The sequence below is a fragment of the Bidens hawaiensis genome, unplaced genomic scaffold (assembly GCF_021521415.1).
Source record: "Bidens hawaiensis isolate Kalapana, Puna unplaced genomic scaffold, B.hawaiensis_p1.1 tig00027122_1, whole genome shotgun sequence".
Classification (NCBI taxonomy): Eukaryota; Viridiplantae; Streptophyta; class Magnoliopsida; order Asterales; family Asteraceae; genus Bidens; species Bidens hawaiensis.
The window spans coordinates 164,311-179,578 of record NW_027494382.1 but is presented as its reverse complement, the minus strand read 5'-3'; the positions used below and the strand labels follow the sequence as shown (position 1 = coordinate 179,578).

The 15,268-nt window shown below is 34.3% G+C and overlaps 3 protein-coding genes across 3 annotated transcripts; all 3 read right to left on the bottom strand.

Moving 5' to 3' along the window:
• Positions 1 to 1,421: 1,421 nt before the first annotated feature.
• LOC143574835 (agmatine deiminase-like) lies at positions 1,422 to 4,852 on the bottom strand. The gene is made up of 9 exons (XM_077059354.1): positions 4,746 to 4,852; positions 4,546 to 4,659; positions 3,750 to 3,839; positions 3,579 to 3,663; positions 3,408 to 3,463; positions 3,088 to 3,166; positions 2,621 to 2,988; positions 1,938 to 2,096; positions 1,422 to 1,698 (listed from the first exon to the last, which is right to left on the bottom strand). Exons 1-9 carry the CDS (start codon positions 4,833 to 4,835, stop codon positions 1,561 to 1,563), a joined length of 1,179 nt encoding a protein of 392 aa, XP_076915469.1. The 5' UTR covers positions 4,836 to 4,852; the 3' UTR covers positions 1,422 to 1,560.
• Positions 4,853 to 8,364: 3,512 nt separating this feature from the next.
• On the bottom strand, positions 8,365 to 9,612 carry LOC143574847 (H/ACA ribonucleoprotein complex subunit 2-like protein). The gene is made up of 4 exons (XM_077059364.1): positions 9,409 to 9,612; positions 9,269 to 9,338; positions 8,749 to 8,854; positions 8,365 to 8,633 (listed from the first exon to the last, which is right to left on the bottom strand). The coding sequence occupies exons 1-4, from the start codon at positions 9,545 to 9,547 to the stop codon at positions 8,475 to 8,477; spliced, it is 474 nt and encodes a 157-aa protein (XP_076915479.1). The 5' UTR covers positions 9,548 to 9,612; the 3' UTR covers positions 8,365 to 8,474.
• Positions 9,613 to 11,364: 1,752 nt separating this feature from the next.
• LOC143574846 (protein MIS12 homolog) lies at positions 11,365 to 14,254 on the bottom strand. Its single transcript, XM_077059363.1, has 7 exons — positions 14,100 to 14,254; positions 13,969 to 14,026; positions 13,792 to 13,911; positions 12,689 to 12,784; positions 12,472 to 12,610; positions 11,752 to 11,889; positions 11,365 to 11,654 (listed from the first exon to the last, which is right to left on the bottom strand). The coding sequence occupies exons 1-7, from the start codon at positions 14,219 to 14,221 to the stop codon at positions 11,593 to 11,595; spliced, it is 735 nt and encodes a 244-aa protein (XP_076915478.1). The 5' UTR covers positions 14,222 to 14,254; the 3' UTR covers positions 11,365 to 11,592.
• Positions 14,255 to 15,268: the final 1,014 nt, after the last annotated feature.

Below are 15,268 nucleotides of genomic sequence, written 5' to 3'. Positions count from 1 at the left end.
TGAGTCTGACGAGATGATTAAAGTTGAGGAAATCTAAAGAGGATTTTAGATGAGACAATACACGACTATGAGAATTAATAACATGTAAAGATGATTAAAGTTAACCAAATTTCATCGAAATCAAATGATTTAAGTTGGGTTGAATGTTATAAACATCTAACGAGTTATATTATACGAAGATGATATAAATTAATATAAAAATATATATTGCACAAATACAGTATATAATAATAATAATAACAACAACAACAACAATAACAATAACATATATTAAGTTATCTAAAAAAGTTATAATTATAAAAACATATTTATATAAATAAACTAGTTATATAATTAATAACTAATAAACTATTTATTATATTTTGTCATTCCCACTCTGGTGGGATGGTAATGTGGTTTGAGTGTGTATTTGATGGTCAAGGGTTCAATTCCCATAGTTTAGTTGTTCAAAAAATAAAAAAACAAGCTAAGCTCGACTTTTGGATACAAAAATCGTGTGAACCTCTAGATAAATCACCGAAGGAAGAAGTTGTAGTTGGATAGTCAAATCTGGTGATGTTGTAGTAACAAATGCAACAAGACGGGTGTCTCGTGGAGAATGAGCCTGAGACATCACTAGTGCACTCAAGGTTCGTTGCTATTGCCACATCCCTTGTACAGTCTCAAGTTGTCTACATGGCTTGAACTTGAATGGGGATGCGTACACATTGTATAGATAAGCATTAAATGGTTTTTAGATACATTTTTAGCATAAAAATAAAATGTGAAACTCTAGGAGCTAGATATTAAATAGTTTGCTTAACTTATTATTAAAATTCATTGTATAATAATTTTTTTTTTCTATTTTGCCTCTTGAAGATATTCATGCACACCTTCTAGTACCCTACTACCATTTCCTCCTCAACCAGCCATGTTCATTATGTGCTACACCACACGTAACACGGTTGGTTGTAAATGGATGTGCATATTCCACTTGATACTCTACTCTTGGTTGATATAAATCTCGGCTCATTATTAAAGGCGTTCATCATGCTAAAGGCATTAAATACAATCACACTTTTGGTCTCTTAGTCGAGTCAACGACTATTCGTTTGGTGTTGTTGACTGCCTAGTCATGCAGATGGGATATCGTTATGTAGATGTCAATAATGTCTTTTTACATGAGTCACATTTAACAATAGCATAACAGTAACAAAATTATGAGGTTATTCTGATTACGTGGGCTATTCATAGGGTTCATAGAAAATCATTTTAGTCTGGATGAATTTAATATAGTTTAGTTGGGGAGCTAGTTGGACTTTATTACAACTATTTGAGCAAGACAGCCTCGAACTCGGCTTAAAAATAATACAAACCGGCTAAATTATATGAGCATAAAATGCATGTCAAAGTTAGAGCACACGCACTCAATGCATGATTGATGTTAGAATAAAGATGCATGAATATAGGACATGTGAAAGAAGTTAAAAGAGATTTGTTCATTATTTAATATAAGTTTGAGCTTCTGAAATGTATATTATCATAACTGAAGCAGATTATTCTAAGCATAACTTTCCAAAGCTAAACACCACCATTGCTGCCATTTTGAAGTGGCTTAACCATACCGTTAAGATGTGGATCAGCGGGCTGCTGCTGTGTTATACAATGAATGTTACCTCCTCCAAGAACAATCTCCCTTGCGCCTTCAACTGTTACCACCTAAATAATAACAATACAGAACTCGATTAAAAGACATTTTCATCTCTGGTCTTTTAACTTAAAACGAAAAATGACCGAACATGAACAACTAAATGAACGGGGTGTTCTTGTTTATAGGGATTAATAAGATTCAAATTTTATATGTAAATTTTCGAAATTATTTACTTCAAAGACTTTGACCAATTTTGACCGGTTTTCACTGGCTTTGACTAACTTTGACAGTAGAAAGTAATGCTTACTTCACGATCAGGGAAGGCCTTAGACAAAACCCGGACCGCTTCCCCATCCCACTTCGGGTCTCCAAACTGTGGTGCAATAATACCTCCATTCACAATGTAAAAGTTAACATATGAAGCAGCAAGCCTTGTACCCGGAAGTCTCGGTTTCGCCTCACCCACCTGTGATGCATAATATCTTTTAATCAGTATATCTTATCATTATTTAGACAAACTTACAGAAAAACGTCCTTAACGTGTATAAAATTGCAGGTTTCATCTATTATCTTGAAAAAGCACGCTTAACATCCTTTATGCTAACTTTTTGTAACAGATTACGTCCTTTACACTAACTGTCGATAAAAACTTCAGTTACTTTTATGAAAAAGACAATTTTACCCTTACTCTAAAGGATCAAATACAAAATTTTATATAAACGTAAAAATTAACTAAAGTTTCTAATAACAGTTGGTGTAAAGGACGTAATATGTTTTAACAAAAAGTTAATGTAAAATGTAACCAAATGTAATCTTTTAGGTCAAAGCAACTCATATTGTTCATATTGTTACTACCATATATAATCTTTTGAAGATAAAGTATGAAACCTGCAAATTTACATAAGCGTAAAGAACGCTTTCTGTAACTTTGTCAATTATTTATTAGTCAAAGAATAACAAAAAAAACACACACAAAGAATCTAAACTTACCTGAACAAATCCTGCAGCCTCTTCATCTGTCATATACAGAGGTCCCGGTACATGAAGTTTAATAATTTCAAATTTTCTGCCATTAGCATCAGTTGAATTTGAGAGAACATTAACAGCTTCTACAGCTCGTTCATACTGAGGATCTGACTCATCATCTGTCCAAGATAACAAGACCACACCGGGCTTCACAAAACAGCACATATTATCAATATGCCCATTTGTATCATCATCACCATATAGCCCACGTGGCAACCAAATAATTTTCTTGACTCCAAGATACGATTTGAGCACGTCTTCTATTTGTTCTTTGGTCAGATGTGGATTCCTGTTTTTGTTCAACAAGCATTCCTCAGTAGTAAGACAGGTCCCTTGAAAATTAAAGTTTAGAATGCATCAGTCAGTAAAATTTAACCTAAAAGATTATATTTCAAAGTAACAGTATGAACAATATGAAATAAAGATGTTACCTTCACCGTCTACGTGTATACTTCCACCTTCAAGAATTATAGATTGTGGAAAACGAGGGACCCTCTCCATTGAAAGAATCTAACAAGTAATCATAATGGATATTGTCAAACTTTGAAGTTGCAAAGTTATGTATGTGACAGTAATTATTGTCATTGGCGGATCCAGCATACAAACGGGTGGTTCCCCGGAACCACCCGAGTTTCGAAATAATAGTGTACGGATATATAGAAGACGCGTAGGAACCACCTTATAAATTAAGAGGGAACCACCTAAAAAAAATTCCTGGATCCGCCACTGATTATTGTGAGTGATAATTAACCTTCCGTGCAACGAGAAGATCATGACTCCAGTCTATGTAGCAACCATCATCAACACCTAAAATAACAATACCCAAAATGTCAACGTGGTCAAACCAAAAATCTACAAGCACAAACATTTACAAGCAAATAAACGGTAAGAATAAAACAACTGTTATCTGCAAATAGCTTACCGCCCCAACTGTTGAAGTTCCAATCAATACCAGCAACATTGTGGTTTATTTTATCTGAACCAGATTTCCCATCACGTACAACAAACTATATAGTAAAAGAAAATTATTATAAAACAAGAAGCTATAAACAAAGTTTATAATCAAAAGACAGTTGAAATGAAAGAACTTAACAGTTGGGCCCGTGTCACGAAACCATGAATCATTCATGCTCATTTCTACAACCCTTATATTATGAGGTAACTGCTTGCGTGCATTAGCCCACTGCAAAAGAAGAACAAAAGAAATTTCATGAAGAAATGTAATTTTAGCATGTGCAACTCCAAACTGAAAATAATCGAACTAAACAATGAAAACCAAGATTCAAAACCTTGATGAAGAAGATAACAGAAAGAAAACACAAGTTTTATTTTTTTTTTCATATTCTCCTGGATGGTTCACTGAACTAGATTTGGTACCATGATTCAAATGCACTTCCATAGATTAAATTATTCAATATCACTAAAGGAATTATTATGAAATGATAGAAATCATGATGAACAACATGATTGATGAAAAACAACAGGAAGATTCTGCCCTCTTAACTTTTTATTCAAAAATTGTTGAAACCTATCACTATGCACTAACACTTGAACCACAATGATTTGCATTCTAGTCTTTGAAATGATTTACTTGCTAAGTAAGTGAAATTTAGACACAAATCTAGGAGTGCAAACAAACGAAGCCGCTTGCAAGCTACCCGAGATCGAATCGATACAAACCTCGAGCCTGATCCTCAAATAAAGCTCATCTAGTTATCAAGCTCGAGCCTAGTGTACTTAAGTTTTGACTCTTTTAACCTTATGTATTAATTTCTCACTGGCTCACTGCATACACGAGCTCAAGCTGAGCTTAGACTAGTAAAAGTTTTCCTCAAAATATATAACAAATTAATTAACAAATAATAAACGAGCCTGATAGATAAGCTAACCTGAGAGGCAGTGGCGCAGACGGTGACAGGTTCGAACATGGAAATGGCAGAAGCGACTCTAGCGAATGCAGTTTGGCCATTAAGTCCGTTGTTTCGCCAATTATCAGGACGCTCCTGAAAATCGACTTAATAAATTAGGTCATAATCTGGAAGAATTATTAAAAGTATATATAATAAGTTACAGAGAGAAGAGGACTGACCGGCCAACCGAGCCAGGTTTGAGCGTGTGGTTCCCATTCGGCAGGCATCCGGAATCCATGGCGAGCCGGTGCTCCTTCTGTTATGTCCATCGATCTCCGATGGATTATTGTGACCAACAGACACCAACTTTCTTCTTACTGGCTGCTATCGAAAGGGGTAACTTTAGTTATGACAATGGAAACATAAGTTTTTCATTTTTATTTTGGGGAAATTCTTAAAATGAGCCAACGAGGAGATAGAAAAAAAAATAATCCTAAAAGAATCCAGTTTTCTAAAATAACCCATTAAATTTGTAATGCTTTGGTAATATAAACGACGAGATTTTCCAACAAATTAAAACTTGACACTTGGAAAGTTCCTGACAAACCCGACGAGATTTTTAAAAATCTCGGGGGTTCCGTCCATATTTCAAAGTTAAAACATTTTTTAAAAAGCAATCTCTCCAGACGGTTTTTTTATGTTTCTTATCTGGTCCGTTCAAATTATATTTTTCTTGAGGTTAGTTTTTTGAATTTCGTCTTCCAAGATGCGTTTTGATTGGATTTGTTCTGAGGAGCTCATATTGTTTTGGTGGATAATGACTGAGTGTATTAATTATTTACTTGGTTTTAAAGAAATTAATTACCTGCAAGATATGTGAGTTTAGGGTGCTAATGATATTATTTTTAGTTTGTAGAATATAAAGTTGCAAGAATGACAAAAGTAACTCTTGAAGTTTTTGATGAGATGCAAATGCAAGCTGTTTTGTCCGTATCAACCGATGTGAGCTTTAAATCAAATAAATTCCTTAAATATAAATTAGGGCCCGACTATCAGATTCTTGATAAAGCAATCGTGGAGAATAAAGGACCACCATTACTTGAATTAATTATTGTTCCAAGACTCAAATCCGATCCGAAATATACTTTAAGTTGAAGATGAAAAATGAAACAAGATAAAGATAATTATTATTAAATATAATTGATAATTGGATAAAATGTTAATGGTGGATGATGGATAGGATAATAAGAGAGTAGGTAAACAACAAGAATATATAGGAATAATATTATGGGATTTGAACTTATCAGATAAAAAAATTAAGAATATAAACTCTTTGGAACAAATTCAATCAAAATGCGTCTTGAAAGACGAAATTAAAAAAACTCTATTCTCAAGAAAAGTATAATTTGAACGGACCAGATAATAAACATAAAAAACCGTCTGGGGAGACTGCTTTTTAAAAAATGTTTTAACTTTGAAATATGGACGGAACCCCCAAGATTTTTAAAAATCTCGTCGGGTTTGTCAGGAACTTTCCAAGTGTCAAGTTTTGTTTGGTTGTCGTTTATATTACCAAAGTGTCGGTTCAATACAAGTTTAACGAGTTATTTTGGGAATCTGGGTTCTTTTAGGATTATTTTTTTTCTCTCTCATCCTTTGGGTCATTTTGGGAATTTCCCTTTTATTTTTTACTCATTCCTTTTATACATAGCGAATTTTGTAACGTGGTTCCTTCAGATATAAGAAACTGACAAGAAAATAATAACTTGTATTCGTTTTTTGTTAATAGAAAATATTTCCACCCCAAAATCATTGTATTGTAGTTAATATTTGAACCCATCACTATTATTTCGAAAGGGTGCAATACCATATCATTAGATCATTAGGGCATGGATAGACAAGTTGTATCCTAATTGGCTTATTTACGTGTTTAATTAAGTATTTTTATAATTCAATCTCTCTCTCTCTCTCTCTCTCTATATATATATATATAGGGGAGGGTTATCCTAAAAATAAGTAGTTTCCTAGGAAGACTAAGAATAAATCATAGTCATTAAGTCATGTTAATCAATGGTTGAGATTTAAAATCACCAATAACCGACATAGTTTCCTAGAATTACTCTTTCATCATTATAACCGACTAAGTTTCCTAGAATTGTTCTTTCACCATCATTTGTAATGCCAAATGTCAAAAATTTGTTGGTTCTTACCATTCTTAGGAAACTCCTTATTCTTATTTGAACCATTTTCTATATATATATATGCGTGTGTTGTGGTTAATTTGACTACGACTAATCGTAATCCTATCAATTCGTTTCAATCATTCAAATAGATGAGCTATGCAGAATTGCAAACGATATCATATTCTTGGTCAATCAAGTGTGGTCATGTCGATATTGGTCAACCCATTAGAATTAAGCTCGTCATTTTTTCATTTTAAAAGCCACCAGATTGGGATCCTCATCTTTCGCCTTAAAAAGAGACTCCTACTTGCCTCTGCATATGCTTAACATATTTACATAATAATCATGGTTCTTTGTATCTTGTATACTTGTATAGATAATTGTAAGTGCGGGTGAGGCATCCTAGTGGGCCCATCCGAGTAATATTTGGTTCAATGAGCAAAACACCGCAATTCTCATTCACTTGACTTTTTACTCCCAACCAAGAGGATGGACTTAATAAAACTTGAAAAAAAACCTCTATAAATATACTACTAGTCGATCTTTCATTTAGGTGACCAAGAGGATGAAGAACTTAATAAAACTTCATAAAACCACTACAAATATACTAATAGTTCAATCTTTCATTGAGGTGCCGACTCAATGTGAACTTGGTTAGTGGGGTAGAAGCTTGCTCAATATTCACTCTTGGAGGGAGGTGCCAACTCAATGTGCACTTGGTAGTGTGTAAGCGGACTCAATATTCACTGTTGGAGGGAATGGGCCATGCGACATATCTTACCCTACCGTCCTCTCAAAATCGTCGGCATATTATACGCACTTTGTTGGGGCAGGCATAAGCATAACTGCTTTAATTGTACGCTCATTAGTCGGGATTTCAAATTTCAATGGCTCAATGTGTCATCAGTGAATTATGCTCATTCAAATAAAACGTCAATGTAATGTGCTTTAAGTGACCTTATTTTGCTATGGTGCCACCAAATCATTGTACTAGCGTTGATTCATACCATGTGTCAAGTTTTAGGGGTTGTTTGTTTGCATCTGAATAGAACCATTCAGATGTAAACATCTGTTTCATTCAGACTTCAGACTTTTTGGTTCCAAACAGAAAAACATCTGAATGGTTAAAATTATGTCTGAATCATTCAGACTCATTGTTGTTGCTGAATGGGACAGAGGCTCATTCAGATCTGACTCATTCAGATCTGAATGAACCAAACAGCCCCTGTCTGTCAATATATATAAATGAAAACCAAAATTAATGTTTATTTATCAAATTTTGCATCTTTCAGTGAATTCCCTTTTACGTAATCCCCTTGTCGTTTTAGAAGTTAAGCATAAAGTCAAGAACCGATTTCATTGTTAGAAATGTCTTGTAATGGACTCGTTAGGTGTCAACAATCAATAGTTACAATGTACGGATCTGAATCTCTTTATACATGGGCAATCACAACAATGTAGCAACCATCTTTGAATAAATAGTAAAGCAATTATACCACATTCACTAAGAAAAACGCCACGCTATATAACACATCTTTAACTGTGGGTGGGTTAGTAAAAACAAAGTTTTGAATAAATAATTCGATTGAATGTATTTTATCTTGAGAGCTTGCCTTACAAGATTCACATAAATAAAACCACTGAGCATACTAACACAACATTACATAAAATCTTTTATATCTAAGAAAAATACCACTTCATCAACACTAAATCTTCATAACCAAATATGAAAAATTCTCAAAGGTCTATAACACATGTTTAGTTGTAGTAGACTTGTAGGTAGGCTTAAAACATACCAGCGGTGAGTTCAGTTACTTCTGAAACAACTTGATCATATTCAGCTTTTAATGGTTGCCCTTCTTCACCAAGCTCACCTTTTGTCGGCTTGGTTAAAACCAAAACACAGCATGTTGGCCTCTTGGTGGCACCTGCATTCGCAAGATCCTGAAACCAAATGCCACAACATTAGAAAGAAAAGCGGTGGCAAAAACATATAACATGATAACAGAGCATTAAGAATGTGATAACATTAGACAACGATGACAACGATCAAACTTACTTCTTTCGATGAAACGTAAACATACGGTATCTCAGCCTCCTCGCACAATATTGGAACGTGAGTTATGACATCAATCGGAGTAATGTTCCCAGCAATCACACACACCCTGCATTTACCCAACCAATCGAACAGTTAAAGACCCAAAAGAGTCGCTCTTACAACTTATCCCGTGAAGCAAAAACATTCCTAGGTTTATATTTAGTTCAAGTTAAGTGCCATTTTCATATACGAGGTTTGTCCACCTAAGCAACTTCAGTACAATTTTTAAATTTTTGCAACTAAACTTGTCTATTTTGGTCGTTAAGTCAGGGATAAAACGGCTATTTTGTATTATATCAGTTTATCACGTTAACTAAAACCCTAACACAAAATTCATTCCTCAAACTCAATCGACTGCGTACACCATCAAATAATTTGAAAACAAATTTCATCTAGACAGCCTTGTAACTGTTCTAACTAACTTAAAATTTTAATTCAATAATAATTGACCTTATTAGACAATCAGAATGTGAAAACTAACCCTTTGTTACCACGTCTGATGCTCTTGACAACCTCTTTAACTCCTCGCTTCAAACACTTGTGTTCAGCAGCTGCATAACATTCAAAAATTAAACAAACTGAAAACTAATAACCAAAATTGGACAGTGAGATTGATCGGACCTTTTCGGACGAGTTTGAGAGTGCGTTTGGAGAGCTTTTTGCCGGCGAGAGGCTTAGCGATGGGAGCCAAAGCTAATAACTTCTTCTTCTCTTTTTCCTTATGTGCTGATCGATCTCCTTCGCTATCGCTTCCTCCCATTTTCTCTCTTTCGTAATCGCAGAGGCAGAATTAGGGTTTTGTGAAAGTCTGGTTTCTAGGGGTTTAGGAGATCGAGTGCCAGGAGGAAGAAGAAGAAGAAGAAGAGGGGTTGTGCCTCCCACGTGCTAAATTATTGGGCCGATTAAACTAAAAATTGGCGTAATGGGCCATTGGCAAAAGGTATGTTGGTGCCGGGTGGTGCTTTGCTTACACGTGTGTCTTGCAAATATGCAATTAGTTTATGCTTTCACGTTTGAGTTTGCTACCCGACTGTATTCGTATAAAAAATTAATATAAAGCATGTATCGATACTCGTATCAAGTTTTTTGGTATAGTATGAGTACGCGTACGGGTAATTCGGTACGGTACCTATTTTTGTACCATTCTGTTTTTTTTCTTTATATTCAAATCTTCGACGATCTTGAACCCAATACCAGTGCTAGTAACAAACAACCTGAGTTAGTACGGGTATCTGTACTTGTACATGTACGTGACGGGTACCAAATTAGTACAAGTACCAAATTGATAGCCGATTTAATAATAAGATAGTATTGAAGAACCTTAATTCGGTCGACGACTTTACGTGATTTGTTTGTTGGTTCGAGTCTTGGTATATTATTTAATATTGAGGAAACGTTTGATACTTGTTCAATAATAACATGGTTGGGGAATTTATTTTATTTATTAAATATGAAGAATCTCGATTAAACCCATATATATTCTAAACAGGTACAAAATATCAAACGTACCCGTACCATACTCGTACCTGTACCCAATTGTACATGTGCCGAAATTCAACAAAAATGAGTACCAATACCCATACCAAATAGGCTAAATCGGTACGAGTACGGATACGAGTTCGAGTATTTGGGACAAAATGTTTATCCCTATTTCACGTTGTGTTCCTGAGTATCATTTAGGGAAAGAAATGAAAGGAAAAGGTAGAGAATAAAAGATTGGTTGTGTTCCCAAGTTTTATTAAAGAAAAGAAAGGGTATGAATTGAAAGGAAAAGTAAGAATAAAATGGAAAATTTTGTTTCCTTCAAATTTAGAAGGAAATTGATGAAAAGAAAGTGAAAAAAAGAAAATGAAATGAAAAGATTCTATTCCTTTTCTTTCGTTCAATAATCTCAAGAATCCAACATCTATGTATATACTAAACCAATCATACATAAAAAGTACTTTTTTTTAATCATTATTTACCATTGTCTTTTACGCTTTTTATATACATATTTTTGAACAGTTAATTTTGATCACTGACGAGCAGTTATTTTAACTACTCATTTTCATTCCTAAGTATCGGAAACCACCCTCCGGACTATATCATGTATTTAATCTTTTAATAATTTGTATGATATAATACCTTGTTCTATACTGGTGTATTTAGTATGTGTTATATTATTTTTAAAATAATCAAAATCAAACATCCACTTTGACTCCATCAAAGGGAAATCTATGATTCTCTATCAACATATCAACACTAGCCATCGCCTAACCTCACCACCAACGTCTAGAATGACGGCCAAGACGGACCAAAATGTCATTGATACAATACAAACACAAATCAAAGTTTGATACATACAAAATGATATATCGTTCTTTGATAAAGATATATCATTTTCTTTGATGTATTTGTAAGAATGTTAACAAGATAATCATAATAAAATATCTTTTTTGTACCTAAGAATCAATCCACCTGCCATGTTGGACCAAAATCCAATGTGAAGGTAAAACCTCCATGAAGCAGAGTAGCAAACTTCAGTAAAAAAGTCATAAAAGGATCATAATACAATAGTTATATATTATTTTTATACAGTTCCAGAAACCAATCCATTATTGGACCACTGACTACTGAGGCAGCCAGTTCGAATTTACCAGGGCATAAAATTATCAAAAATATGTAAAAATGTATGAAACACCAGAAAATTCATTTGCATATCTTGGGTTTATACAATTAAAATACAAAAGGAGAATTCTTACTTCTTACTACTAAGATATAATGAGCTTGAAAACTTCACAACCAAACTCATTGAACAACTTAAGTTCACAGCGGTTTCATACATGCAAGAATTTCTTCAATATCTTCAGGCTTTGTATTGGAGAAGTCTGCATCATATTATGAAAGCATTTCACTATACACACAATAGCTATGTATATAAATCATGGAACCCTAAATAAGAAACAAAATTGCCATAAATATTACCATTTCCAGCAATAATACTCAATAAATCTCCATTCAATAAACCCAATCTATCCGACCGAGCACGTTGAATGTCATCTGCTCTTTTTGTCTGTAACTTCTCGAATTTTGCACGTAATTCCGTTGCAAGCTTTTGTAACTCTGCATCAACCAATAATACGCTTAGCAAAAATTTACTCAGGATTGAGAAATGAAAAGCTTTCAAGTTTAGTATTATCATTAATTTATTCATATTATCTTATAAATGTTTTGTATTATCTATAACTTTTTAAGCAAAATAGTGTACTTAAAAAATTGTTCATATTACTTTATTATCCAAAATATGAATTAGAAATTTGTAATTAGATTTATATCAAATGGTTGATTATAAAAAATTATGTATAAAAATAACAAAGATTTATATGAGATTCACAGTCAAACTTCTTGATCCAATTCAACAAAACAGATCACTGAAAGCTAAATTGCAAACTGTATTGTTGATTTGTTTCTATATTTTAAGCCATGTCACACTTCATTTAAAACAGCATGTTTGACCCGTGCCCATTTTTGTCAAAACCATTCCGACCAGAACCAAAATGACTACTTTTTAAAACAGCTGGATTGACCCGAATCTTACCCTGCCGACCCGACCCGCCCGTTTTGCCAGGTATACACAAGATTGAGAAATGAGAAAGCTTTAATTAGCAATGTTATATCTCAGCAGGATAAGCATATTTGTAATACCTTTGTGGGCATTATCCTCAGAAACTTGTTTAGACGACTTCATTAACTCATCAAAAGAGGCTGCTTTATGATTGCGAATAACAGATTGTCTTTCCAATGCCTGTATTTCTTGTTTCAATTTAACAGACTCTTGTTCAGCCTGTGTAAAAAATGCAAAACTTTGTACATCAACTATAAAAGATTATATATAATCTGCAATAAACAAGATTTGCATTACCAAAGTAAGTTTTGCTCTCAAGGAATCCAACTGTGTATCAAGATCAGAGTTAACAACAGCTTCAACATCCATTATATCAGCATCAGATGCTTCATCCTGAAGACAGATAAAATAGCACAAATCTTATAATAATATTGTTATTATCTTGTACCGGAGGGATGAAAATTATACAATTTTCACCTAGATTCAAACCAATGCATTTATATTAAAGCTTGTAAACTCCATTTTAGGGCACGGTCTCAAATCATGTTAGTTTATATCCAGTACTGAAAAAATCATATTTAGTCGGCGACTGGTCGCTGATCGGAGGTCTACTGAGTAAACTATTGGGTAACCGGTGAGAAAATCAGTAGTCTGACCAGATCGGTCCTAGCCGGGCCTAATCAGTCAAAGCTGAACCAAATTGGTTCTAATCAGCCTTAATTCCAGCCATTTGCAGCAGTTTCAGCCAATTTCCGGCTACTCTAGCAATTTCCAGTCAAACTCCGACACTTTCCATATACATACATAAAAATGTGTGTGTATGTATAAAAAACTGAAAGTTACTTTTGAAAATGTGTGTGTATAAATGTGTCTACCCCACCACCCGAGCTCGGCTCATTTTGACTTACGACAACTTAATCTTGGCTCATTTCGAGCACTTTTTCTAAAGCTTGAGCTCAGCTCGTTTATTATTATATATATTTTAATTATTTTTATATACTTTGAGAAAAAAAAAACCTTAAACGAGCCTAAGCTTGGCTCGAGCTCGTGTAGTACATTAACCGAGCCAAATCTTGGCTGTGTAGTGTGAAATTAATGCATGGAAGTCCAAATAATGTAAAACTTAAAAATACACAAAGTTCGAGCTCAATAGCTGAACGAGCTTTACTTGAGGCTCGGGGTCAAAAAAGCTCGGCTGTGATTGATCTTTTTATCGATCCGAACTCGATTAACTCACAAGCAACTCGGCTCGTTTGCACCCCTAGCTACTAGCGAGTTCTACAACATTGTTCATATCAAAATATCCCATTTCAATGTTGACTTTCTGATGTAATCAAATCACACATTTACATTTCAAAGCAGAAAAGCAACAATTTGAAAGAAGTGGTACAGAGGCTTACATCTTTGGGAAGCGAAAAGCCTTCCGGAACGACAAAAACCCGAAGGAAGCAATACTTCTCCCAGAGAGTCAACCGTTTGTCGAGAGCAGATTGAATCATGTTCCGAATATAATCCAAACCCTAAATAACATAATTAGGGCATGCAATTCGAACCTAAAATTGAATGAATTAACGAACCTGGATTAAATCTTCGGATCTATCTGAAGCATCGACCTTGAGTTGAGTTGATGACTCCCTGTAAGAACATAATTAATATATGCATAGTGAATAGAAATTGTTAGAAAATGAGGACATAAAGAGAAAGTAACTGGTGAAGATAAGTGAAGGCACTGTCGATTAACTCGTCAACGATGTTTAGTGCAGCGTTGATGAACAGCTGGGGGTTCAGGTTCAGTGAATCGAAAATCGCCTCGCTCTCACTGCCCTCCATCTGCAACTGTGTTGCTTTTCTAATTTTCCCGCCTTATGTAATCCGAAATTTTGGGGGGTTTTTTCTCATTTGTTACATAAGCATTTTTTGAAGGGTTTAAACTGTAAATATGGTAAGTTTGTTTCATAACTTTCATTAGCTACAGGTCTAGTCCCTGGTGTTTTTTAACTTTACTATAACACTGTTAGTGTTTGTCAATTTGAATTTTGAGGTTGGATGTCTTTTAATTTGTTTAAAGTTTGACCAGAATACCCTTGTATTAAAAAAAAGAAAGAAATATGAAAATAAAATAGGTGATTTTTAAGGCCACTTTTATGATTTTAAAGCATTTTCAGCAGATTTACGTACATAAGTGTGATATGTTTCAGAACCGGTGAAAATAGTGTCTTTAATGGGTTAAGCGGGAGTGTGTTTTGTGTGTGGGGTTTTGGGGATGTTTTGGTAGATGATTATGATCAGGTTATGCTCCTTAGTATTCTCGTCTTAGTTGTGTGTTCTAATGTTGTGTTGTGTGTGCCGCTTGGTTATACAAACAATTGTTGATTTCTTTGATTTATAGCATGATTTCTATGTGGTTTGTGGGGGATACTGTGGTATAGAGAATGACAGTGTTTGTTATTTTGGAATGATTTAGGTAGATTTGGATTTGTAAGTGGTTTTATGCATACATGTTATGTTGGTGAGTTAATTCGGCTAAACTTGTATATGTGAATGTGACTTCACTGTTTTCATATTACTGTTAAGTATTATTTGGAAACTTTGGTTTAAATCTTTTTTTTATTCAAATCACGATTAAACAAATGCATACCAGTCAACTTATAAATTGAGAAAATATTGAACCTTTTATATATAACACAAACCGAACTACATCTGGATAATGGGTAAGCGAGCAACAAGCTGCGCCGCTATCCCCTTTTGAATCGCAAAGCCTATTCTACTAAATATAAATCCTTGGTTCCTCGGGCTCTGCGAGTCACTGTGGACCACCTTCTGCACCCGCTCAAAGAAGCGAACCGCCTCGGGAACTAGGGATCCAAAAGTGTCGAA